This window comes from Lissotriton vulgaris, chromosome 6 (assembly GCF_964263255.1).
Source record: "Lissotriton vulgaris chromosome 6, aLisVul1.2, whole genome shotgun sequence".
NCBI lineage: Eukaryota > Metazoa > Chordata > Amphibia > Caudata > Salamandridae > Lissotriton > Lissotriton vulgaris.
The window spans coordinates 1,630,083,332-1,630,111,329 of NC_141694.1; the positions used below are offsets into that span (position 1 = coordinate 1,630,083,332).

Genomic DNA, 27,998 nt, shown 5'->3' on the forward strand with positions numbered 1-27,998 from the left:
AAAATCACCATACAGAAGCATGAAGACCCAAATGTGCTGAAGGAGATAATGTACATCTACTGATAAAATGCAATGAAATGCAACTATATTAGAAGGTTGTAAGACAATATTGTAAACTAAGTCTTGTTACAGACTTTGAGGTGAGTCCCTATTTTATTATGTTAGAATTTATACAGGAAGACAATTAGCACAGATATAAGCGCAGAATGCTAATATTTGATTCTGTTTGCTGGGTTATGAATAGCAAAGGTTTTGTAAGGAAGACTTATTTCTAATACAGGTCAGTAATCAACAGAGTTTAAAAACTTAGAATTGAAAAGAAAAATTCAAATTTTTCTGGTATAGCATTGAATCTTGCATAGTGTGAAAGCCCGACTTTCATAAACAGGTTGGACTGTACTAATTCCAAACATGAAAAAATAGGCATTTGGAGCAATGACCTCTGTATAATCTGTGGAATTTAAAATTCTAAACTCAATACTATACCGTAGCTGGAAAGCTTTTATCATAGGCTTTCTTCCATAATTCCAATGGTGTTCTTGCATACAGCTGTCCAATATCACTGTCAGAAACTGGAGGCGATCCTAAAAATTTGATTTGTCATTATAGATAGACAATATTACACATAAAATGGCAAAACGAAAACAACCAAGTGAAACTTTTAATAAAAATGCTACACACGCATTGTGAGGAAATGTTTTAGTTCCAACTTGTAGAGAAAATCATTGACCATAATTTCAAAATAATAGGCAAACACTAAACTAAGAAAGGAGAGAAAAGTCACAAAATCCCAGTTCTCAATTATGGGTATTCTCTCATACTTCATGTATTGTAGAATATCGCCTGCCATGTGCAGGATCCCAGAACACATGTTCATGAAATATAAATGTTTTATCATTGAAAATAATATTAACAAGAAATATGCCAGTAGGACTCAACATATGCAAAAGTACAATTGACTGGAACTGAACACAGTCCGCCACTGGAAGCTGCCCTATTCATCATGCATAACTTTGAGAAAGTCAGGGAGTTTGTGTTTTTTTAACTCAGCAAGGGTCCCAGAATGTATCTAATTTCTTCCTGAATGAAAAACAGTCTGTCTTGTTTTTTTGGTTTAGGACGTTAAGCACCGTTGTCGGCTTTTTATAACGGTGAAAGAAACGTTTTCTTGATTTTACAAGTGTTCTGCTTATCTTAGCTTCCGTTCATTTTAACTGCTGTGTTTGACAGATGTCCTTTCTGACAATGGCTTGTGTCATTTGCCATCAATATTTTCACACCATTAAAGTTTGCAACATATGTCATAAGATGCTGTTCTAAATACTGAGTGACACAGGGAAAATTTGTCTAACAGTCAAACAGGGACACGATGGAAAGCACTCTCAGCACACTACTTCATGATCCTTTTCATTAGGCAACTAAGGGGCATCTTCCTCCTTCTCTACACAGTAAGGACGAGGGCATACTTCCCAAGAAGATCAATTCTGAACCTTTGCTGTTGCCACCATAAGTGATCGAATTGAAGACCATATTTCACCCCTCTATATCAAGAGCTTCAGAAAACTGGGGGGGTGGCTTGGACGCCGATCGGGATGGCGGCGTGAGCTCGCAGCTCCGCGCGGAATCCCGCTAATTCTCCTGTTTTCGGGACCCTAGGCGACCCGAAGACGACGTTCCTGCCCTCTGAAGTGTAAGGGGATAGCTGGGCGCAATCGGTGAGTCGCTGGGGGACTGCTGGCCCCGAGAAGATCGAGAGAAGAGGCGGCCGAGGTGTTGCCGAGGGTGAGAAGAAAATGGCGGCGAGGAGGTCGGACGGTCCCGAACTTCAGCCCTGAACCAAGTTGTCGCCGAGTGGCAAGAGATCCTGCACTTGGCTGCCCGAGGCACTAGGATTGGCGGTGCTGTGTACTGAGACCAGGGGACGCTGACCTGATTCACCCAGGAGCTCGGGGACCCTCGTCGGCCACCGCCCTGAGACTTATCCTTCCCCCCTCAGGCCGGAGGGGGGTGACGGAACGGAGCCCGTCCACCTGGACATTGTTCCTGAGAACGTCGGCGGGGACATTGCGCTGCCTGGTGCCCGGAGACCGGCACGGAACCACGGGCGTAATCGCAAAACGGGCGACAGGACTTGTGACGCAGCACCCTGGCATGGCGGCGATCGGAGGGCCGATGCCCGGGAGTCGCGAGGGGGACCCGGCGACATCAACTCGGCTGAGTGAGAGTCCCTCCCCGGAGCCTGATCAGGAACAGCGGCTGAACCGGCGTTTGGATGCCATCCTTGATGCGATCACCTCCACTAAGGAAGCATTGCACAATGACATTGCCCAAGTGGCCACGGGCCTGGGGCTGCTACGCGCGGATCACGCGAAGCTGGCGGACAGGGTCAAGGACCATGACCAGCTGTTGCTGGACCTGAAGCCATCGGTGGTGACTGCGGAGCACAGGATCACGGACATTTTGGCCCGACTGGACTCACTGGAACGGAGGGCGGAGGATGCCGAAGGCCGCAATAGACGGAACAACGTGCGGGTCGTAGGCCTGCCGGAACGGATTGAGGGGGAGGATGCGGTGGCCTACATGGAGAACTGGTTCCGCACTGTGGTGGCACCGGAGGGGCTTACTCCTTTTTTCACTCTGGAGCGAGCTCACCGGGTGCCTGCTCGCCCGCCGGGGCTTGGCCGCCCCCCCCGACCGATGGTGGTGCGGCTCCTCCACTACAAGGACCGGGATCTTCTCATCCAGCGGGCCAGGATGTCGGGCCCGTATGAGGTGGAGAACAGTAAGGTAACGATCTTCCCGGATTACACTCAAGCGGTCCAAAAGAACAGGGCATCGTTCCTCGCTGTGAAGAAGGAGCTCAGGGAGGAAGGCATCCAGTACTCCTTGCTCTACCCAGCCAAGCTGCGGATCATTATGGACGGCACTACGCACTTCTTCCAGACTCCGGACGAAGTTTGGCAATGGCTCGAGTCATATAGAGCGGGGACGGACAGATCACACCAAAGTAGGCGAGACCAACCCAAGCAGCCCCGGGTGAGGCAGTCACAACGCATCAGATCCCGCAACAGGCGCCAGCGGGAGAAACGGGAGGCTCAAATGGCGGCGGAGAAGAGGGATGCGCTCGCAGCGACGGCGGCCATTACAGGGTCGCAACAGGACAGTGAACGGGCAGGAACGGACTCGGGAGGGGAAGGCAGCAGAACAGGAGAGGAACTTTCAGAGGCGGAAAGCTCGAAGGGGCCGATAGTGACCCCACAGACATCGGATGGTATTTTCTGCGGCTGAGATAGAACTGGGACTAGATCGGGACTTCATGGTAGGGTGATATCCTGTTGATGGAGGGCGGGTTGCCGGGAGGGGGAGCTGTGTGCATTGGAGGGGATGAAGGTGCGGGGCGCGGGCTCCGCTAGCTGGGGTCGGCGGCGACTCACACCCCTTGGGCCCTTAAGGTCGACTGTGGTGGAGACCACAGGGTAAGAGTGTGAGAAGTTGGTTCAAGGTTTGGATGGGGGAGGCCATTGGGTTCGTGTGCTCTGTCCTGGGGAGTGGGGTTTGGGAAGTGTTTCAGTTTTGGGAATGTTCGGGGGGGGGCAACTGCAATGGGGGGGCCATGGACCCTTGTTATTTGATTCGGACTGTACGAAGTTGGAATGGGGACATTACCTAACTTGAAATGCCTAACGTGGAATGTCCGGGGGCTGCGGACCATGGTGAAACGTCACAAAGTACATGCAAATCTGGTACGCAGGGGGGTTCAGATTGCTATGCTGCAGGAGACTCATCTCACCAAAAAAGAGTGCGCTGCCTTGCAGAAAAGATGGCGGGGCCAGGTGTTTGGCACCACTTACTCAGCGTATGCCAGGGGGGTGTTGATCTGGGTGAGGGCGGGGATACCCTTTCAAGTGCTGAATCAAGTAGTAGATCCGGATGGCAGGTTTGTGGCGGTGGAGGGGAGGTTATATGGACGGGATGTGGTTTTCTGCTGTGTCTATGCACCGAACACTGACCAAGGCCGATACTTTGATAGTCTCTCGGGGTCCTTGGCCTCTTTCCTGGCGGGTCCGACAGTGTTAGGGGGGGACTTCAACTCGATTACGGATGTTGCTCTGGACAGGTCCCATCCCCCCCTAGTAGACTCTCCGGTGCGCAGGCTGGCCGCGCATAGGAAGGACTGGCAGGAACGATGGGGGTTGCTGGATGTCTGGAGGGAGCGGCACAGGGGAACCAGGGATTATTCCTTTTATTCCGCTCTCCATGATCTCCATGTCAGGATCGATTCGGTGCTTTGCGGGGGATCCCTGGCCCCATTGATTACCCATGCGGAGTACCTGGCTAGGACTATATCCGATCATAACCCCGTATTGGTGCACATTCAGTGGCAGAGAGAGCGCTCAGTGATACCAACATGGCGGCTTCGGCCGGAGACGCTAGAGGACTCTGTGTTCAGCGATGCGGTTCGGCAAGGCATTGATAGTTATTTCGGAGTGAATGAGGGCACGGCTGCGAGTAGGTCTATTGAATGGGATGCAATGAAAGTGGTGGTGAGAGGGGTGTGTTTGGGTAGGTTCTCGAATGCTCGTACGACTGTGCTGAATGACCTAATGAAAGCGGAAGAAACTTTGAGGAACTTGGAGCGCCGCAGGCCGGCTAGGCCAGGTCTACAGGCCCAGTTGTTGGAGGCGAAGGAAGTGGTTGCCACCGAGATGGAACGTTTGAGGTGCTATGACTATAGGCAGTACATCACCAGGGCACATGCAGAAAGGGACAAGGTGGGCACCCTCTTGGCCAGATTAGCTAACCCGGAACTTAGGGGCTGCCCGATTCTCGGCATTAATAATGCGCAGGGAGAGATGGTGTACTCCCAGGCAGCGGTATTGGAACGATTTAGGGGGTATTATGAGGAACTATACCGGAGTCAGCTAGGAGTGGGGGTTCAGGACATCGCGGAATACCTAGGGGAGAGGCAGCTCCCGGTCCTGGACGAGGACGACGTGAGGGAGCTGGGTAGCCCGATCACGCTCACGGAAATACGGGTGGCCATCAAACATATGGCCCGCAACAAGACGCCCGGGGTGGACGGACTGCCAATTGAATTCTATCAACAATATGTGGATAGCTTGGCGCCCAGGCTGCTGGTGGTGTATACGGAAGCCTTCGAGACGGGGGCATTGCCTGGGTCCATGCGGGAGGCCTTGATTGTACCGCTCCTCAAGCCTGGCCGGGATGCCGCGGATGTGAGGTCTTATCGCCCGCTGTCCATGCTGACGGTGGATTATAAGATCCTGAGCCGAATCCTGGCCACCAGGCTGGCCCCGCACATGACGGGTCTGGTACACAGGGATCAGGCCGGGTTTATACCCACGAGGAGCACGGCGCTGAATATCCGCCGCCTGGTGGGAATAATGGACGCCATCTTGGACAGGGAGGGAGCACCGGCGGTTCTGTCCGTGGACATCGAGAAGGCCTTTGATAGCTTGGAATGGCCTTTCCTGGATGGAGTGCTAGAGAGGTTTGGCATGGGCGAGGGGTTTCGGAGGTGGACGAGGGTCTTATATACCTCGGCGACGGCGAGAGTACGATTGGGCGGCCTGGTGTCTGCGGCATACCCAGTGGGCAGGAGAACACGGCAGGGATGTTCTCTCTCCCCCCTATTGTTTGCCCTGGCAATGGAACCCTTGGCGGTCCATGCGAGATCAGGTGACCGATACGCGGGGATAGTTAGTGGCGGGCAGTGGCATTATATATCGCTATACGCGGATGACTTGCTCCTGTACCCTAGCTGACACCTCGGAGACATTGGTTGGAGCGATGGATCTGCTGTCTGGGTTCGGCCGGCTGTCGGGCCTTAAGGTCAATTGGGCGAAGACCTGTGTGTTTCCGCTGCGAGCGGGATCGCCAGCCCCTAGCAGCGATTTGGGTGTAGTATGGGAACCCTCTTGCATCACCTATTTGGGTGTCCGCATTTACCACGCGGCTGCGGACCTATTGGAGGGCAACATTGGCCGCTGTGTCCGGGCTCTGCGGGGCAGCTTGTCTTTCTGGTCAACCCTCCCGCTGTCGGTCCTGGGCAGGATAGCACTGTTGAAAATGGTGGCGCTCCCCCGCTTCCTCTATTATTTCCGAACGCTGCCTGTCTGGATTCCCCAGGGGGTGTTTAGAGAACTGCGGTCGATGATAATTGGCTTTCTCTGGGGGCATGGCCGCCGTAGAGTAGCCCTGAGCACGCTACTTCGCCCCAAGCTGGAAGGGGGCATGGCTGTGCCCGACCTCGAGCTGTATTATCTCGCAGCGCAGTTGCAGGTCCTTACACAGAACGTAGCTAGGGTGTTCCGGGGCCCGGAGGAGGACCGGGATCGGGGAATGCAACGCCACGTGCTGTCCTACATCATCATGCAGCAGCGGCTCGAGTTACGGGCCCTCACCATGGAAGAGCGGACGCTCCGGCTGTGCTGGCAACGGAGCCTTCGGAGAGCGAGGGCATCGCGGCCTTATGCCCCGGAGATCCCGATCGGGATGTTGACGGCATTGCCGCACGGAGGAGATTGGTCCCCGTTGCTGGATTGGGAGGAGGTGGGACTGCAGGTGGTGGGCGACTTGTACATAGATGGGGCTTTGGCGCCGTTCGAAGTGCTCCGGGACCAGTTCGGGCTGCCTGCTGGGGGTTTTCTCCTACACGCGGCAGTGGTGGCTGCCATACAGAAGCACTGGAGAGAGGGGCTCCTGGAACCCACGACGACTATGGCGTGCCAATATGTGGTGATAGCGGCTGGTACGTTCAAAGCTGTGACGTGCCTCCATAATAGGATGCTGAACGAGGGGTTGGAACCTCTCCAAGGGCTCAAGGCTAAATGGGAGGTGAGCGTCGGCCGGCCCATACCGGATACGGCATGGGGTCACATCCTGCGACGCACGTGGAAGGGCACTAGAAACGCGCGTTTTCAGCAGGTGCATTTCTATGTGCTCCATAGGGCCTATTTAACTCCTGAGAAATTACAGCGGTACTTTCAGGTGCCGGATGCCTGTTGCCCGCGGTGCTCGTCCCAGGGAGCGGACATGGACCACTTGTTTTGGGGGTGCCCACAACTGGGGACCTATTGGGCGGAGGTAGGGGAACTTCTGAATGAAGTGACTGACAGGGAGGTGGAATTCGACATGGCGGCGTGCCTATTGCTCTGGTTCCCGCATACTAAGCACACCAGGGTGACAAGCAAATTCATAGACCTGGGCCTGATATTGGCACAGAGGGAAATATCGTGGCATTGGAAGTCCAGGGGGGGACCCTCACTGCGTAGATGGAAGAATGAGCTGCTGCGGTGGTCTGACTGCGAGAGTGTGCTCCGGATGAAGCAAGCTGTAAAGTTGGGGAATGAGAAGGCATTGGATGCGGCGCGTGCATGGGAGTTAGTGGTACAGGCTATGCGTGATTCTTTGGTAGAGGATGAGGATGGTGAGGACTGAGCCGCTGGACACCGCGGGGCGAACACAGAAGTATAGCACCACGCACTGTAGTGGACCCATCCAATTCGACAGGACGAGGCACACACCTTAGCAGTTGCCAGGGGAGGGGGGGCTTTGGGGGGGTTGGCTGTTGGGTGTTTGGGGAGGGCCGGAAGCCATTAGATGGTCGCTTGTTAGGGTCTTGGATCTACTGGGACGGTGGTTACTATGTGGAGGGTAGAAGGGCTGGGTGGAGCGGCCAGGTGTGACGACCCATGGAGCCTAGGGCAGGTCCCGACAAAGGCGACATCACTGACTATCACTGGGATGGCTGACGGGAATGTTGTTGTGGGTGGGGGGGTAAAAGCAGATACGCAAAACGATCTTTCAACCAGGGTCCCTACGGGACGTACACTGTGATGTGTTCCTCTTGAGCGATATAATATGCCGCCCGGCCTCCGGGATGCGGGCTGAATGGCTGTGTACGACTGGGAATTCTTATTGGACGGGGGGATCTCACAAGTGTACTGGCTGATTAATTGTATCCTGTGGTTTATAACTCTGCAATAAAAATATATTTAAAAAAAAAAACAAGAGCTTCAGAAAACTCTGGAAAGAAAGACATGTGCACATAATCATTTGCACAAAATGCTAATGACCGAGAGATCCTCAGAGAGCCACTCCAAGAGATACACACTAACCTCAGCAGATGCCAAGTGTGGGAACCAGAGACTCGGGGCTAAGGGGGCTAAGGGGTAAGCCAGCCTCCACTCTACTATGAATCCACAAAAGAAGACTGCCCCTAGGTTGTGTTTCTAAAGGTATCTACAGAGTTAGGGGGAGATGCGTTGCCAAAAGTTACGGACTGGACTAACACACCGCCAGGTGTCATGCTTCATCATCGGCTGTCCTTGGGTTTGATAGAGGGCGGGCATACACCTGGAGACAGGGATGCACTTCTAAATCTAGGTGATGGCCATGGGGGGAGTGAAAAAGTGTATTAAAAACCATTACCTTTGCTCATATCCTAAGTTTATTCAGGGATCAAAGGTATGGTAGTTAAAAGAAGTGGTCGGTGATATGGGACATTAATCTCCCTTCACCGTGTTATAAAGGGTCGACATGTTTCTGCTAAAGTGTCCCTGAAGGGTACGCAGCATTCTTCAGGACAAAGGGGGAGGTTATTACCTAGAGGTCCACTTCCCGGCACCTAGTGTCAGAAAAATGGACCTGCTACTAATGTGTGAAGGGGCTGTGAATCACAAGTACCCCTCTTGGTGTCGTAACCTAATGAGTGACTCTGTAGAAAAAGGAAACAGAGCCACACTTCTGTATGGGTGCTTCACTCTGCTGGGAGGCCACAGTATTTGTAGTTCTACTTTGTGAGTCCTTTTTAACAAACCAACAGGTTTTAAATCGGGACGTTGGAATCTTTATCACACATGATTGTGTTTTTACTTCTTGTTTTCAGAAAGTCTCAGTAGGTCCTTCCACCTCTGCCCTCCCATGGAGCAAGTAGGCTAGATTATAGGGTATGGTCAAAAAACTGTCTTTTCTTTGGTTTGAAAGGATACACGTGTACATGTCATGTGTCTCATATAGACCGAACCACTTGCGTAATAGGTATGGCGCTGCATGGATGGTACAGTGTACTGGTTGTGTTCATACTCACACTTTGGTGTTTATGCTTCTTTTCTTTTCTGTTTCTTTTTTTTACAGAGTCACTCATTAGGTTACTACACCAAGAGGGGTACTTCTAATTCACAGCCCCTTCACACATTAGTAGAAGGTCCATTTTTCTGACACTAGGTGCCGGAAAGTGGACCTCTAGGTAATAACCTCCCCTTTGGTCCTGAAGAATGCTGCGTACCCTTCGGGGGCACTTTAGCAGAAACATGTTGACCCTTTATAACATGGTGAAGGGAGATTAATGTCACATATCACCGACCACTTCTTTTAACTACCATACCTTTGATCCCTGAATAAACTTAGGATATGGGCAAGGGTAATGGTTTTGAATACACTTTTTCACTACCCCCACGGCCATCACTTAGATTTAGAAGTGCATCCCTGTCTCCAGGTGTATGCCCACTCTCTATCAAACCAAGTTTTTAGAGGGCGAGGACGAATGATGATGAAGCATTACACTGGGTGGTGTGTGAGGCCAGTCCGTAACTTTTTATGAGATGACCCCATTGGCAACGCATCTCCCCCTAACTCTGTAGATACCTTTAGTCACTCCAAGAGACCAAAAGAGGAGCACTGTTATACTAGGGATGGAGGTTAGGCAGGAGCGCCCCAGTAATTCAACACCACCATCCTCAAAATGTCTAAGAAGAAAGGTTTCTTTTGTAACCAATTAATGTCTTGCCTTAATAGTGGCTACTGGAATGATCAAGCTGTCCATAGCAGGCCAGATGTGTGAGATGTGGCACCAATAGGCAAACTGTGTTTGATGGAGCACATTGTGGGAGCATCTAAATTTACACTGCGTCTAGCCTTGACATTAGAAAAAGGTATGGCGGCTGCTGGAGGATTTTTCCAAAGCATTGTCAGTTTGATCTTGATTACGCTATTCACTGGTGGCAAATAGAGGATGCCTTTTGAATAGGTGCTCTGATATGAAATGTGTCTCTGTGTCAAAGAGTTACTAATATCACAGGAGCCCTTGACAGTATATCCTTTGACAGCAGAGGTAATATGATGTCAAATAGACATTCAAAATAATGACGGTCTCAAAACTGAATGTCTTGATAGCAACCAAATATTCAGGGAGCTTTGTTTGATGCTTATCACATCCATGTCGATGTAGACCAGAGAGAATAATACAGATACAGACCCTTTTTTGCCTTTATACAAAAATCTGGAAGGAACGCTTACCGCTAGTATCTAAGAGAATTGCCAATCTGAGATCTCCAAAGGCTCAGCTTTCAAAATTACCATGAATATGATTCACTCAAAATCGTTGGGGGCCCCCTGCATGGTCTTGTAGTAAGGACATTCCTCCACTAAGGGAAACTGGGAGCCACGTGATGCACATTGAGCAAGCTGTCCTTTCTTTCCAAGAACAAAACTCTGAGGGCCTGATTATGAGTTTCGTGGACATGGCTACTCTGCCACACACATCACAAATATCACGTCCGCTGTATTACAATTCCATATTATCTTATGCAACTTGTAATATGGCGGACTGTATATTTGTCATGTTTGTGACGAGTATCCCATCTGCCAAACTAGTAATCAGTCCGTTAGAATGAAAACATTCTGTAGCTGGATCACAACAAATAAGCACAAAAAAAAGAATTACAGCACAACACTGTTAGAAAGAACAGAAAAGGTTGTAAGGGTATTTACATGATTTGTGAGAAGAAGCTGCCTGAAACCTAAAGGTGAAAAGTTTAATTTTCAGTTTCATAAAGCTACTTCTTCTCTAGCCCTCTAGTGAGCTGGGCTTACACTTAGGTTTCTTTTGCTACCCTGAGTGTACTTTTATATCTCATTGGATATGTTGTGTTTGTGGAGTAATTTATTAAGGCTGGGTACGGCTCCCAGTGAAACAAAACACCCCTGTAGGGCAGGGGAGCTAAAGCGGAACGAAGGACTAATAGTTTAGAAGTACTATTTGTTTTTTTTGCAAAGCTTGTGTGGCTGTGGTTTATGCAAGTGTCTCTTACATCACCTTTGGGAAGCTTCAAACTAAGTACACAGGGCCATATTTGGAGAATTGATAAAGGTATAGGTCTGCTGACAAGTATTTCTATTTTATATTGGGAATATGGTTAGTACTAGAATTATTTGCATAATGTATATGCAAGATGTTTTCAAAAACCTGCATTTACTCAAACATCCAGAAAAAGTACAAAAGGTCTACTCTACATAGCAAACTTCTACAATCTATCTCATCATTCACTAGTCACCAAGCAGTGTCCTGGAGTTTTGCTTTCAATGCAAGGATTGTCACTCATTTACCATATGGCCTTCGAATATTATATTTTCTGTATTTTTACTAACCTATGTGGGAAAGGGAGTCCATTCCAGTTGGCACAAACAGTGGCTTATTCAGGTCAATGGACACAGATTTGCTACAAGTGGAAAATCAGAAGAAAACATTAAGGTGAGGAATTACAGTACATTTTTCACTAAAATATTATTTTTGCAACACAAGGAATTAACCATACAATTGATCTAGGTGGCACTGCATAACAAAAGAGGGATAAACACAATGTATGTTATTTTAAAACCTGGAGTGAAAACAAGAAACTGTACTGTAAAGTCCTCTGGTAACCATATCCATTGCTGTCCAATGGTAGTGCCCAAATAAGGCTCATCATGGACCACTTGCCACTAATCCTTACATACTTCTTGAACGATAGATCAGCCTGGAATCTACATTTACTGTTTGAACACAATTCATATTTTACCACTTGAAAATATCTTTTTAGTTATAATGTGTATCTTTTGGAGGTTGGTCCCACATTTCAGGAAATTCAGGCTTCCCTAGAACTCATCTCATTCACTATCTGGGCAATGAGGTCCACCTTTTCACCTTTACACATGCTTAGTGTGTTTAAAACAATAGGAAATCCAAAATCAAGCTTACAATCATGTAGACAGTGATAAAATGAGTTGCAGTTTTATAATTAATTTCTAACTCTCCCTCTCCAACATCTATATATATTATCTATTGCCCTTTTCACTTCTAGTAGTGATTATCATGTTTTCCCTTGCACTTTTTCCTTTAGAGACTTACACCACCTGCCAATAATGAATATTTTCAGCTATAGCAATAAAACATCCTTTAATGAAACCATTACTAAGATAGTGACTTTTCGCCCTGAGAAAGAAACTACAAGGCCCTGGCTAATCGATTCATTTTTTCCTTTATTTGGTCTGTTTTTAGGGTACAATATTCATTATAGGAAATGACAATGTTGACTTTACTGGGAATGAAAATGACTACAAAGCTTGGATGTGCTGTGATGCTGCAAATATTTTCTCATACATTATGTTTTTTTTCCCCAAAAATGTACCTACTGCATCAATCAATGATGACTATTCTAATGATACTTCCTACTTGACCGGACAAGTATCTCAGTTGATAGCATTCCCAAACGGGACAATGCTGCCTGGAATTCCCTGCCCATCCCCAATCTTAAATTCATTTTCACAACTAGGTTAACTTCTTGAAATTATTAAAATGATGGCACTTTTCTTTATTCATTTCTGAATTATTTGACGATCTTCGTTTCAACTGGGACAAGCATATGTCACTGCATGTTATACAATAAAGTTGAAACAATATAAACATGCAGCTGGCCAAAGTGAAGCCAAATGGCTATGGACTTGAGGTATATAAGGGCAAAGGTACCTATAGATATTGTTATACCCAATACATAAAGGTATTTTCACAACTAAAGAAACCTACTTGATTACATACCATTTCCTATATAAAATGGTATCCAATCTCTTGTTTGAGATATTAGAGCACTGTGCGTCCATTTGATTAAATGAATTTCCATATACTGCTCAGCTGCTTATAGGACATTGATCACGGTACTCTCTAAAGCTTGAATGGGTTTGCATACTTTTTCTATTGTACAGTTAAAGATGTTAAGCTTAGGCAAATGCTTTCTAGAGATTCTATTTTTGACTACTGGGATTCCTGAAGGTTTTACATTTCCTACTATATGTTTCATTTATATGGTCAAGCCTTTAACATCTGTAAGAAAATGATAGCTTGTCAATAGGGTGACACTCAGATGTATCGACAGTGTCATCTTCTGTGTAGCTTTAAGGTCTAATATCATCTAACATTCCAATACCTGTTGGCTTTATTTCTCAAAGGTCTGCAGAAACCAAAGGGGTGAGTCTAATCATGAAGTTACTTTGATCTGAAATGGTACTATCTTTAATTACACCAATGTTCCTCCATCAGTTGTTCCTGCAATAACTACTGACATTCATTTTCTGTTTGTTCCAACAAAGCTTTTGATCTTGTTATCCTCGGTCATCCAGTCATGGGTTTAAAAATAGATTTAAAAAGCTCTCTTTTTTTTAGAAAAGTTATTATTATTAGTCATAATAATAATAATGATAATTATAATAATAATCAAGATCATAATAATAATGAGAATAATAATACCAACAACAGCTGTGTGTTGGCAGCAAGAGAACAAAATATAGAATTTTATGTAGCTTTTAGATTCTTTTCCACTAAACTACTTTTGGTTAGCATTGTTAAGAGCCAAACACTACATTTAATGCACTAGGTAAAAGTTCTTACTCATTTATTCAATTTTACCACGTTCAACACAAATGTAATTATTCAATTAACAATCCTCAACATATTATGAATTGTGCCTCTACTGAGGCTGCCAGAGCACCCCTAGAAAATAGGTGGGAAGGAGTATCCCAAAATATTCAAAACAATTAGCTTATAACACAGGCCTAATGTTCCTATGCATATGAGGGTCAAAGGGAAAAACATGCATAGGATCTTTGTTCAGCTTATTCTGGATGTCCTAAAATACCGACATTTGATATATTTTTCCAATAGAAGAGCACTAAAGTGATGAGTCAAAAAAATTTAATGTTTTTTTCAACCATTAATCACTGTTGACCAGCAAGAAGTTTAAATAACAAATATAGTCAAAATAGCTTAGTTTACAACATTTGCAGCAATACAAGCTACACTTACCTTCTCTCGAGTCCAAATGCCAAATGGTTAATAAGAGCACGTGTTTTCGCCATGTGTGGTTCAGATTTGCTTGTAAACTAAAAGGGACAAGATACATACGTACAAAACATTCAGAAACATAACATGACCATGAGTGTATATACTATGTTCATCATTTGAAAAATTATTCCATACCTACATGCGTGTAAAAAATATATATATATGTGTATATATATATACAAGGTAGCGTTACGCTGCTTAAGCGCTTCGAGCTTCTTACTGCTGAATGCCGTTTTAAAACTCCTGTTTGTTATTTGTGTTCATTTTCGGTTCTTATTCCTTGCTTTTAGCTTGCCCCTTTACCTGCACTATAATAGGCTTTGCACCGCCGCTTGAGCGGGTCCGGTTCCTGGGAGGGGTTCGTTTTGCTTTTGGCCGCCATCTTGGAGCGGAGTGGTGGTGTGTTTAGGCGCTACTACTGGCGAGCGCTCTAGTGTGCAGGAGATACTGAGGGACATCTATTTAAGGCGAGTCGCCCCAGAGCTCGCCCTGACAAGGTAGCGTTACGCTGCTTAAGCGCTTCACGCTTCTTACTGCTGAATGCCGTTTTAAAACTCCTGTTTGTTATTTGTGTTCATTTTCGGTTCTTATTCCTTGCTTTTAGCTTGCCCCTTTACCTGCACTATAATAGGCTTTGCACCGCCGCTTGAGCGGGTCCGGTTCCTGGGAGGGTTTGTTTTGCTTTTGGCCGCCATCTTGGAGCGGAGTGGTGGTGTGTTTAGGCGCTACTACTGGCGAGCGCTCTAGTGTGCAGGAGATACTGAGGGACATCTATTTAATGTTCCCCGCTTAGCGCAGCGGTAACGCGCAGCGGTGGCGCCTTCGCTTAGCCTGAGTCGTGCCAGAGGCCTGCCCGTCTGCGCCCGTCCGCGCACGGTCACGTTGGTCCGGTGGTGACTCTGTCCGACGGCAGACGGTGCACTATGCTTAGCTATACCAGGGATGCCCTTGTGTCCATCAGTCGGCATCTGCCACCATGCGATATGGCTCGAGTTAATCCCTTGTGTGGCCCCCATCAGTGTGCATGTGGCAGGTGGCTGCTTGAAGCCCCCGCCCTACCGGGCGGTGCTGGAGCGAAGTCAGCATCTGGTAGTAAATACCCCTCGCAACACATTACCATCTGGAACCTGAATGTGAGGTCGTTGGTTAAACATTACCAGGATATAGCCGACCTTATTGGAAAGGAGCCTCCTGATATTTTTTGTCTGACAGAGACCTGGCTGCAGGACTCCGACACAGCTGTTCTTAACCTGGCTTTTCCTTCTGGGTACTCGACCTATACGCTCAATCGTTCTTCTAGGGGTGGAGGAATAGCGCTTGCCGTCAAATCCTGTTACCCTTGCGATTGGAGAGTTCAAAAAATCGCGGGCTGCGAAAGCGCCCTGTTTAAGGTCTCTGTTACACCCCATTTTACCTTCTCAGGCCGGCTAATTTATCGTCCACCGGGCAGTGATGTGGCATTTAGGGAGGCTCTCCCTGATGCCATTAGTTCGCTGGCAGTAGGGTGTGCTAATTTTTCTATTCTAGGAGACCTGAATCTCCATTTTGACACCCTGGCTCTGCCTGCAGTGAGTGGTATTGTGGCCAATCTTGAGGCCCTTCAACTGCTTCAATCGGTCTCGGAACCCACCCATGTTGGTGGACATATTCTGGACCCCTTTTTCTCAAATTTAGCAGCGGTAAGGGTGGCCTCCCCTCTTCCCATGTCTTGGACAGACCACTCGCTGGTGACTATCCAATGTCCACTGCCAGAGTCTCCTTTTAAGCCCTCGACGCGAGTCCTGCTCAGACGTCGTTGGAGTAAATTAAAACTGGAAGACCTCCACCGTCTTCTTTCCGAAGACCCACTGGGCTAATCTGGCTATGACCGTTTTTGCGAATGGGTTACCAGAGCCCTTGACTCCCTTATTCCAATGACATCGAGCAAGTGTGGATCGCGTGACTCAAGTCCTTGGTATGATGGTACACTGCGTGCGTTGAAAAGCTCTTGCAGACGCGCAGAGAGAGACTGGCGGAAAACATATGACAACAGTAAAAAAGCCTTTTATATGGCTACCGTCAAGTCTTATCATCGAGCTGTCTGCAGAGCCCGGGCAGCATTCTATGCCCTGGAATTCCGCAACAGTCTGAATCCATCCAAAACCATTTTTAAAGCTCTCAAGGACCTTGTGGCTAAACAGCCCTCTGTGGACGTTATTGGCTCTAACACTCACTGTGAAACGCTGGCGGCCTTTTTTCTGGAGAAGGTTCAGAGCCTTTCCCACGGCCGTGTATACAGGCGCCGGGCTGCATAGTCTTCCCAGACAGGTGGTCCTAGATTCTTTCCCCTGCCTTACACCGGAGATTTTTAAGACTTTGGCCCTTCAAGTTAAGTCGGGTCCCCGGCAGACCCGCTCAAGCCAGCAATGTTTAGAGACTTGACACCCTCTAATCTCCTGCCAGTTTGCGATCTGATTAACATCTCGTTTACGTCAGGCCTGGTACCTTTGAAGTGGAAGCAGGCAGTAGTAATGCCCATATTAAAGAAGCCATCCCTCGATCCCAGTAAATCGGAGAACTACCGCCCGATATCGCTTCTCCCGTGGCCCGCTAAAGTCGCGGAGGCGCATGTCAACATCGCCCTTTCTGACCATCTCTTGCGCACTAACGTTCTGGATGATACACAGAATGGATTTCGAGCTGGCCACAGTACGGAGACAGCACTCCTATTCATGGTTGAGCATTTGCGGGCGGTGCTCGATGCGGGTCAAACGGCGGCGCTTGTTTTATTAGATCTGAGCGCCGCCTTTGACACCGTCTCGCATGGGATCCTCCTGCAGCACCTTGAGGAGGCAGGCGTGACTGGCACCGCATTGCAGTGGTTACGATCGTTTCTGGCGGACCGTTCTTTCTGTGTGGCTGTCCCGCCCCATCAGTCCAAATTCCATCCTCCGACGCTTGGGGTCCCGCAGGGATCCTCGCTGAGTTCCACGTTGTTCAATATTTACGCGAGGCCGCTGGCTGAGGTCGTAAAGCACTGCGGTATAACCATGGTGTCATACGCGGACGATACTCAGCTAGCGGTCACGATCAGCGGGGATTCTGGGGTGGAGGCCCCAAGATTCCGGGACGGACTACGGGCGGTGGCCAGTTGGATGACGTCCAACTGTCTCCAACTGAATGCCCAAAAAACAGAGATTATGGTCTTTGGCAAACAGACGGAACTCTGGGGCGATACATGGTGGCCCCCTGAGCTGGGTCCCACCCCCACTCCGGTCTCGGAGATAAAAAATCTTGGGGTGTGGTTGGACCCTACTCTTAGTTTTGTATGCCACACTAAAAGGATTGCGGCTTGCTGCTTTGGCATCTTGCGTAATTTGAGACCTGCACTCAAATTTTTTGACGCCGCGACCCCTCAACTTGTGGTACAGGCGACGGTGTTGTCTCGGCTTGATTATGCCAGCTCCCTTTTTATACGGTTAAACCAGGCCGAGTTCACCCGTCTCCAGCGAGTGCAAAATGCAGCTGCCAGAGCAGTTGTAGGCCTTCCTAGGTTCTGTCCTGCTTCCCACACCTTGCGTGCTCTTCATTGGCTACCCATTAGGCAGAGGATCCACTTTAAGGTGCTTTGTATGTCCTTTAAGATCTTAAAAGGTCCCTCTGCCCAGATCCTTCATAACCTTTTGTGTCCCTACATTCCAGGGTGTTTTTTACGTTCTTCTGACCGTGAATTAGCAGCAGTCCCACGTTTCAAACGCAGCCGAGCTGGGGGACGCTCCTTTCGGGTGCGTGCTGCTGCTTTGTGGAATGCCCTTCCATTTGAAACCCGGACCCTCGCTGACCTGCTTTTATTCCGTAGGGCTGTCAAGACTCTTCTGTTCCCGTAGTCTTCTCCCTTCCTAATGTCCATCTCTTCAGTTATGTTGTGTGGCTTCCTTGTCAGGCGCCGGGACGCTCCTTCGCTGGAGCAGTTGTGCGCACAATAAATGCCAGTAACATAACATAACATATATATATATATATATATATTAAGATACGTGGGCAGCACCAAACATGCTGTCCACAAACGTATCCTCCAAAATTTACGTGCAATCACCAATGGCGACAACACCTATCCAGTGGCCCGGCGTTTCAGGGAACACCATCAAAGCAACAATGCTACCCTGAAATATTAGGTGATTGACACAGTAAATGCCAGTAGAAGGGGAGGGGACAGAGAGGCCAAATTAAGAAAACTGGAAACAAAATATATCTTGTTACTCAATACCAAGAGCCCTGGGGGTCTCAATGTAACGGAGGATTTATATACATGTTTACTGTGAAAGCCTTGATAATTGAACATTTGGATATTAGGCTTCCCTTTTGTATGCCTCATTAATAGATACTACCCGGCTGGGAATACCTATTAGAGGATTAGGAAGTTGGAAACATGTTTGGGAACCCTGATATGAAGAACTGTTTGTACTGCTACTTTTTAGTTACATTGATCATATTCACTTTTGGGCACGTTAGGGACTGGGCACACTGTACGGGTCCTAATGCACGATCAGTCGATTCAGTTTTCCCTTTAACATATTTAGATCACTTATTTCACAATGCATGTACATATTATGAACTTGTTACTAGGTTTTAAAGGTTTTAAAGGGTTTTGAGATAACATTGTGGTTTAGACATTTTCAAATTTTATATTTAAATATTTTACCAATACTTCTGTTTCTGGGATTATCGAAATTGATACAATCTTCTTTGCGGTCAATTTTACTGATGAATTTAAATGTGTGAAGACAACAGAAGATTTGCATTGATTGAAGAAATTTACATATTGTGCTGTGATTTAAATTTTATTTTTGATCTTAACATTGATTACATCCTAAATATAATGAGGAGAGATAGATTTGCACTTAAGCATATTTTTGCACATGTTTTTGCACAAAAGGCGATATTTGCACATCAATGGTCTTGCACTTGCTCTTTATATCTTTATAGATCAAATACACAGCAATAGACAATGATCATAATGGCACTTTAATCAATAGCATTATACCCAGAAGAATTGAAACATGAAATATTATATTTATGTATGTTTATAGTCATTTAAAACATTTGGTATTTAACCACTTCCATGCTAGTGACAAGGTCAACTCGTCATGGGCTTTACCTGCCCTGTGCTTATGACGAGTTGACCTTGTCACAAACAATGGGGTTCGTAAATGATCAGCACCCAGCGGGAAAACCCTTAGCAGCCAAGGTGTTAACTATGACACTTTGTTTTTCCCTACAATGTTCCTCAAGTTGACATGTTCTGTACAATCTGAATGGTTAAGTGTTGCTTAATTCGGTATTTTATCGTAATTCAATTTCAGCATCTGAATAACATTGTCATATATTGCACTTACCCTGAAACCCAGTATTTTGTTTATGTCCATGCATAGCCCTCTCATGTGACGACAATGAACCTATCACTGACACTTTAAAAGGTCCAATCCACTACGAGAACATTGTCATGTGAACAAGCCGAAACGTCATGAGACTACCTGCACTAGATAAATAAACAAGAAATCACCGAATTGGTCCGTGTACTTTGTATCCTGGCTGGTGAGATTCCAGAGCGTGGTAACAGGTGACAGAGTATTGGATATATATATATAACTCCAACGAGTCGCCAGCTGCAGCCGTCCATATAATGGTGGTGGTGGTGCCAGTCATCAGGCGTGTTTCGGACATGCGTCCTTGCTCAGTGATGAGGGGATAATGTGGAGGTCGTAAATATAAAGGGTTGGAACACATTCAAAATTTGCGCCTTTCCAGGCAATGATAAACATTAAAAACGGACTAACATTTCAAGTCTCCTTCCAATCCCATTTCATGGGCGCCATATTGAAATGGCCAATGATATACAATGAATGTATTCCCTTTCCATCACATCAAAAGTACTACAGTGCATTAATGCATTTTGTTATTCAGATGTTTCTAATATTTCAAACCATTACAAAGCATTACAGATTTTCAGAATGCTAATGCAACACGCGTTATATGTGCCAAAATGTAAATATTATACTCGTTGTCACAAGGTTACCCCATTGTAAAATTCATACATAGCGATAGTCAGTTTGCCATTCGTAAATACATATGAATTACTATCAGTACAAATACTTGATTATCTGCAAACTAATCAAATCGCACGAATCATTTTTGGGTGCAGTAGTTCGTAATTGCAAATAAAAACAATGCTCTATTTTATTGCACTAAACCTTATTGCGATACGTGTTTGAGCATTAGTCATTATGTTGAAACATAGAGAGCGTTGGGTACTATCTGTACAAATACAAAAAAGCCATGATATGCAAGAGTGTATATATGCTCTGTGTTCTCATGAAATTAGCCATGGAGCTAGTCCCACCTATATACTGTACCATCAGGTACCCCGGGACAAAAATGTTCGTGAACTCTCATAATGGTTCATGAGATATAGGGCATTACAATAATAGTGTGGTCAAAATGATCAAGACCTCCTCCTATATTCCCTATTGTTTCAGACAATCAATCTTAATTACAGATAAACCCAACATCAAATGACCTTAAGGATGGAAGTATAGTTCCTTATTCGACACTCCATGCATGAGTGAAGGCTAAAAAAGGTGCATCTCATATAAATATCATGAGAGCCTTAATAATAAAGTGTAAGATACGTGCAAATATTGTGCTGCAATAATTAAGATTAATGATTCGCTCATTTCAAGAACTCTTACTGCCCATTTTTATTTTATCATCATATATATGGCTCTGGGTACTGGTAAGCAAACCTCAAAGAATGCGATGATTCAAGATCACCCTGAGTTGTGTACCATGCGTCTAGAACATAACATTGTAATGGGGTTAACTTTGTTCAATATGTGCTTTTCCCATTTACAGATAACCAGGCTCACACAGCCAATCATATAGGGTTTTTTTAGGCTGCATGTATCTACAGGAAATTGCGAAGGTCCTCCCCTGTGTTCAACCCCCCCGGGTGTTTGCTATTTAACATGACAATGTACTTGGACTCTAATTGGCGTAAACGCTTTTCATTATCCCCACCTTTTTTGCTCGGTACGATCGCATCGACAACAAAGTACTTAAGATGGTTTAAATTCTGTTTATGTACCTGTTGGAAATGTCGAGCGACCGGGTACGTGGGGTCCGCATTCACTATTGCCCTCAAGTGTTGGAGAATGCGCAAATAGACTGCTCCCTTTGTGCTTCCCACATAAATGAGGTCACAACTACATTTTAATACATACACCGCCAACTCCGTGCGGCATGTATAGTGGGATTTAAGCATTGTTGGTTTTGTGTCGATTGGTGTCAGACAAGATCTGGTGTTTACACCGAACTTGCAAGCACGACAACTAATACAACGAAAAAATCCCTTACGGGGAGATAACCAATTGTCCAAAGGTGTCTCCGGGCTACTGCTAACCAAGTCATTGCGCATTGCATATGCCCTTCTAAATGTAATCGTGGGGGAATGTGGCATAATGTCCTTAAGGACATTGTCGGTTAGAATAATGGGCCATTCGCGTTTTATTATTCTTGTAATTTCCTTTGCCTGACGGCTGTAGCCAGTTATGAGACGTATGGTGTTGGTTTCATTTCCCTCATTGAGAGAGGCCTTGAGATTAGATCTAAGGGGATTAAGAAGTTCTTGACGATCTATTCCATTAGCTTTTGTCATGCTTGAAAGTAACTTCCGGTTGTCATAACCCCTCGCTAGGAGCCGTTGTCTACACTCCTCTTGGTGATGTGTGTGTGTGTGTGTGTGTGTATATGTATATGTATATATATATATATATATATCAAAACAATACCCTTTCAGGCATAGAGTGACATAAATTATGCAAAAAAGAAGAAGAGAACTCTGGGTAGTTCTCAAGTTTAGGTAGAAAGCAGCTCCTGCGTAGAGCACTCTCAACACCAGCGACACTCTAGATCTGCTCATCTCAAATGTCTGCTTTTCTATCAAAGTCTTTAAGCATAGGATTACCACAGCGCCATCCACACCGAGATAGAAAGGGACAACATCTTTTGCCATTTGTACAGCAAAGTCTTTAAGCATAGTGCTAGCACAGTGCTGTCTATGCCGAGCTGTAAAATGACAAAAGCCATTTACCACTCCAGGCACAGTATTACAGCTTTGAATTGGTAAAATACCAACCAAGCCAACCTAAAATGAGCAACAAAGGCAACCCCTGGCACAGTTGTTCGCTCTACTAAGAGCTCTTCAGAGAGGTATAGCTTTGTCCAAACACAAGGGAGCACCCAGTGTAAGTCAAAACAATAACCTTTTTAGGCATAGAGTGACACAAAAATTATGCAAAAAAGAAGCAGAGAACTCTGGGTAGTTCTCATGTTTAGATGGAAAGCAGCTCTTGTATAGAGCACTCTCAACACCAGTGACATTCTAGATCTGCTCACCTCAAATGTCTCAAATGCCTTGAAGACGCAATTTAAAACCAACTTCACCAAAAGATGTATCTTTAAATAGCGAGTTCAGAGACCCCCAAATCACTATTTGTTCCCAATGGGAAATTACACTTAAAAGATATTTCAAGGCAATCCCCATGTTACCCTATAGGAGAGATAGCCCTTGCAATAGCAAACAACGAAATTAGCAGTATTTCACTATTAGGACATGCAAAGTCCACCAGTACATGACCTACATTTTAAATACACTGCAACCTGCCCATGGGGCTGCCTTTGGCCTTCCTTAGAGGTGAGTTCCTTGTAATAAAAGGGAAGGTTTGGATCTCGCAAGCGGGTGCACTTGCCAAGTCGAAATGGTAGTTTAAAACTGCACACACAGACACTTCATTGGCAGGTATGAGACATGTTTGCAGGGCTACTCATGTGGGTGGCACAATCAGTGCTGCGGTCTTACTAGTAACATTTGATTTACAGGCCCTGGGCACACATGGTGCACCTTACTAGGGACTTATCAGTAAATCAAATATGCCAATCATAGATAAACTAATCAGCAATACATTTTAGACAGAGAGAATATGCACTTTAGCAGTGGTTAGCAGTGGTAAAGTGCCCAAAGTCCTGAAGCCAACAAAAACAGGTCTGAAAAAATAGGAGGAAGAAGGCAAAAGGTTTGGGATAACCCTGCAAAAGAAGTCATGTCCAATAAATACTAAAATAAATCAGTTGGTCAGTCTTTTTCACCCAATATGGGGATTGTTATAACTTCGATTGATTCAATTCAACCCAACCATTAATAACTGTAGTAATGACCCATTCTTGACTAATGATTCCATTTACAAGGGCACCATGTCTGAATTACGTTTGATGGAAGAAAGCATATTGTTTGCTAATTATATAAAAAGAGTTGTAGGTTCTCGGGTGATAATCATTGTCAGTGCGTGACTGCTCTGGGTAAAATAGTGAAAGCAATGAGGTATTAAACATATTCTTTGGACCCAGCTCTGTTTGGAAGATTCCAGAATCTTCTTCCACAAACTATTGCAGACGCTCGTAAGCAGACGTTGACTAACAAATCAAACTAAAGCACAATACTTCTATGAATTCAGTGACTATTACTTGGAGCACATGAATGTTACACCAACAAAATAGTATTCACTTTCTTTCATATAAGGAGCTACCACCGTTTCATAGAAGTGCCAAAATATATGCAAGCAGGCACGGTGAAATGTTTCAAGATCTTTCAATTGTGGAGTGTTCACAAATTGGGAAAAAAAAATATAAATTCTGCACGTAAATTATCAATTTGATACGCCTTTACGTTACCAGTACTGAATACAGCCAGTCTCAGCTATCATTCAATAAACAATGTTTGAAACAACGAAAGAATAACCGTACAAACCATTAATGATGCTCCATAATAATGTGAAACAAACCGAAGGGTCTTGCATATTATTTTCCTCTTCTCTGATTCAAAATCCTAAATGGATGTGGAGTAAAGATATATTACTAGTTTTCTGGGCACAAACGTGTAAAAGCCAATAACGTGAATCGTATTCAAAATTCGCACAATGGCTAACTCCTAACCGAACAAGAAATTGCACATACATTTGCACTCCCCTACATAACTGTTGATGTATATTTCCACTTAGCCATAACTAGAGATGACATGAAGGCTATTTGAATTTGAGCTTTTTCGATAATTGTGCAACTCATATCACCAATCCTTCAATTATGTGTTGAAAAAATAACATTACAGCCTAAAGTGACAAAGGAAGGCTGAGATACTTGTTTAGGGTACATATGCATTATTAAGGCTTCTTTTGTCTGTCTATTACCACATAATATCAGGGAGACATCAGAAGATATTTAAAAACCTAACATTTTAAAAGGAGCGTGGAACAAGAGAACAGGCATTTCCCATCCATGCACCCAGGATCTGGAACAGCATCCCCGTATTCATCAGAATCGCCAGAAAGCTGCTCCAGTTGAGGAAAGAGTTGAAGACTAAACTCTTTAAAAAACGTTACATCACAATGCATTAACCGTCCACAACCCACGTTCCCCTCCTATTACTCAGTGACCTTTGGCTAGGTTTGGCCTATATAAATAAAGAGCAGAACCAAACTTCAAACAAATGCTCTATATATAGAGTCAAAAACTAAAAATTAAGAACACAACAACTTTTTCATATAGGAAATATCTCTTATTTCTTTTATTTGAAATTCATGAACATTGTTTTGAGAATAGTGATTTCAGCAATACATTCAAAAGAGCTTTTGAATTTATTTTGCTGATCCACAGGTATTAAAGTAATCAAAACCACAAACGATGCATAAGGTAGATGGGCCATCTCACAATTCATCAAAGACAAGCAGGAACTCTTTATCGTCAACCTATATGCGTTCACTGCTGATTGCCCCACCTTTTGGGTAGACCTGAACAAATGGCTACATGAAATCCCAAACGGCTCTAGGATCCTAGTAGGCAGAGACTTTAGCCTCCCAATGGACCTAGTACTGGGTAGATTATCACCCTGTAAACTTAAGCCAGGGAAATCACACACACAAAAGAAAAAACTTGGCACCACACAACTTCACCGACATCTGGAGGCTTTTTAACCCAACAGGTAGTGAGTTCACTTTCTACTCAAACCCCAATAACTCTAACTCGAGAATATATACTTACCAACCACTAACGTACTCCTTCATGCTTGAATACGAAGATCAAATCTATCATTATATCTGATCAGGCCTGCACGTCAGTAGATATCAAGATCACTAACTCCCAAAATTCTGAGAGACTCTGGCACCTCAATAACACACTTCTAAACGATCCCTTTTAGGGGGTAGAAATAAGATCTACAATTGTAAACTATTTTAAAAAGACTACATTTCCAGACGAAACCCACTGGGAAGCTATGAAAGCCACTCTCAGTGGCAAAATGATCAGTATTATTATCAACATAAATAAACCCCCCAACAAAACTCTGAACTTGAAATTAAGGTCAAACAGCTCGAGCGCCAACTTATTTCTAAACACTCGACACAAAAATTAGGCAAACTTAGGCAAACTCAAAACGCCTAAATACCAATAAAATAAACGAATAAGCGAGAGGGCATATTCATGGCTAAACACTTATAAAGCAACAAAATTGTGCAAATTCAACAAGGGCAGGAAGTTTCTTGTCAACAACTACCTAAAAGTGAAAGGCAGAGTGCCTCGATCAATGCAATCAAAAGCAAATGAGTTAAAATCGAAACTGTATCCAAAGAGATTGCAAGCTGCCTTGACCAGTATTATAAAGAACTCTATATTCTACCCCAGCACCCAAACCCTTCAGACTGCGAGAATTACCTTAAGAATATAAATCACCCCTGGCTTACGGAAGTGGATCAAACATCCCTTAATAAACCATTCTAGACAGTAAAAATAGATAATGCTATCAAATCATTAAAAATAAAAAAGCCCTGGTGCACCTACCACCCCCTCCCCGTCCAGGAGTAGCTGTGGAATCAACGGCTAGGAGGCTGAAAGCTGGGCCAGTGTGGTGGCGGCAGAGAATGAGAGGAGCCGTGATGTGATACGGCTGTCCCTCCCGGACTCGCATGATGAGCCAGCTCAGGCGCTGAGTGGTGGTGCCCCAGGCTCTCAGCTGCGTATGGAGGAGGCAGCAGCTGGCGTGGTCATCCTTAGGCCCCATAAAGGCCTGTAGTGTGGGAGACGGAGGTCCGGAAATTGCCGCTGGCCAACGGATTGAGTGACCCAGACCCGGCCGGGGGTACGTAGCAAGGTGATTGTTTTGCTGGACGTCCGGCGTGTGGGATCCAGTTAGACTTGTGACCCCGGACTGGTCTAGTGAGTTTAATCAGTGGCACAGAAACTTTGAGTGAATATTGTTGGCGTGGGTTCTGTGGCCCAACAATCCTGTGCAGCTGCGGCTGCTCGGATCCTCCGCTGAGGAATTTGTGTGTAGCCAATGGGGTCTACCGGGCCAGGGGTCCCCATTACAAGGCAACATGACTAAAAACAGATCATCCGCTCCACTAACAAAACAGAGCACCATGGATCAATACATAAATACGCAGACTGCTGGGTCAGTTCCAGACAATGCTGCACTATTAGCGGCCATTACACAGTTGCACAACATGCTAGATACAAAGATTGGGGCTGTGGGCTTCGAATTTACCATATTGCGGCAGATCGCATAACAGAATCAGAGACCAGAGTATCGACTATTGAGGATACTATGACATCCCTTCATCAAACAGTCAATAAACTATCTGTAGTGACCAAATAATTAGCGGTACAGGTAGAAGATGTAGAGTGCAGCACCCGCCGGAACAACTTGCATTTTGTGAGGCTCCCAGAGGGGTGTGAGGGCTCATCAATGGAGGCATTTCTATCCTAGTGGCTGCAGTCCGTTGTACCTGAGGGCTCCCTGTCCCCTTGTTTTGTTGTTGAGAGGGCGCAAAGGGTGCTGGTGAGAAAGCCCCCCCCCAGGTATGTGGCCTCAGGCTGTGATAGCTAAGCTTCTAAATTACCTAGACAGAGATGCCATCCTTAAACATGCCAGAGGTAAAGATAAACTCATGTATGACTCTCATGTAATCATGATATTTCCAGACTATGCTCGGATTGTTCAACGTCGTCAACACTTGGTGGCGGCGAAGCACAGAATGGGAGAATTGCGCATACAATATATGCTGTTATACGCTGCACGAATGGGGGTTGTCTAGAATTCACAGACTCTGTTCTTTGACAAACCTGAGGCGATCTTTACATGGACAGATGTAACAATATGTGTGTGGCCCCATACGCCTCCACTCATAGAGTCTGACGCCTCTCAGAGTGATGGACGGAATTGTGACAAGAAATCTACTGGGAAACGTCGTTCTAGATCTTGCTCTAACTGGTGAATACAAAGTCATGGAGACGAACATTAGTATACAGCATGAGTCTTTGAAGTGATGGTTGCTACCTTTTGATTATTACTTAGGCTTCTGCCCTCACTGCCAAGGCGGTGGACATTGGTCCTTTACTTTTCAGTGGGCTTTACAGGTCTGACTGCTCCCCTGGAAGAATGTTTACTGAAACTTTCCAGGGTAAATGTTTAGGGGGATAAGAGTTTGGGGATTCATTGGTGAGGTCTCCTCTGGGCCCCTGTAGTGGTCTTGGTGGGGTACCCACCAGAAGATACTTCTGGTTTCCCAAGGTAATGGGATGGGGAGGCTATATTGGTTCTGGGAGTTGGTTTTTGTGTTTCAAATTGGCCCAGAAAGAGGTAAATCATGAATCTCAGATATTCGGGCCCTGTACGGTTCCCTACTTGACTATAGATGGCTGTAAATGACATAGCTAGCCGGGTGGGTGGTGTTCACAT

At 45.6% G+C, this 27,998-nt stretch overlaps 1 protein-coding gene across 1 annotated transcript in view; it reads right to left on the bottom strand.

The window, feature by feature from the left end:
- Positions 1–27,998, bottom strand: part of DYNC2LI1 (dynein cytoplasmic 2 light intermediate chain 1) — a 267,996-nt gene that overhangs the window by 43,221 nt on the left and 196,777 nt on the right. Inside the window, exons 8-11 of the mRNA XM_086927800.1 lie at positions 24,018–24,095; positions 14,138–14,214; positions 11,452–11,522; positions 487–584 (exon numbers count right to left, since the gene is read on the bottom strand). Coding sequence (XP_086783926.1) covers positions 487–584; positions 11,452–11,522; positions 14,138–14,214; positions 24,018–24,095 — 324 coding nt within the window. The remainder of the gene's footprint in view (positions 1–486; positions 585–11,451; positions 11,523–14,137; positions 14,215–24,017; positions 24,096–27,998) is intronic.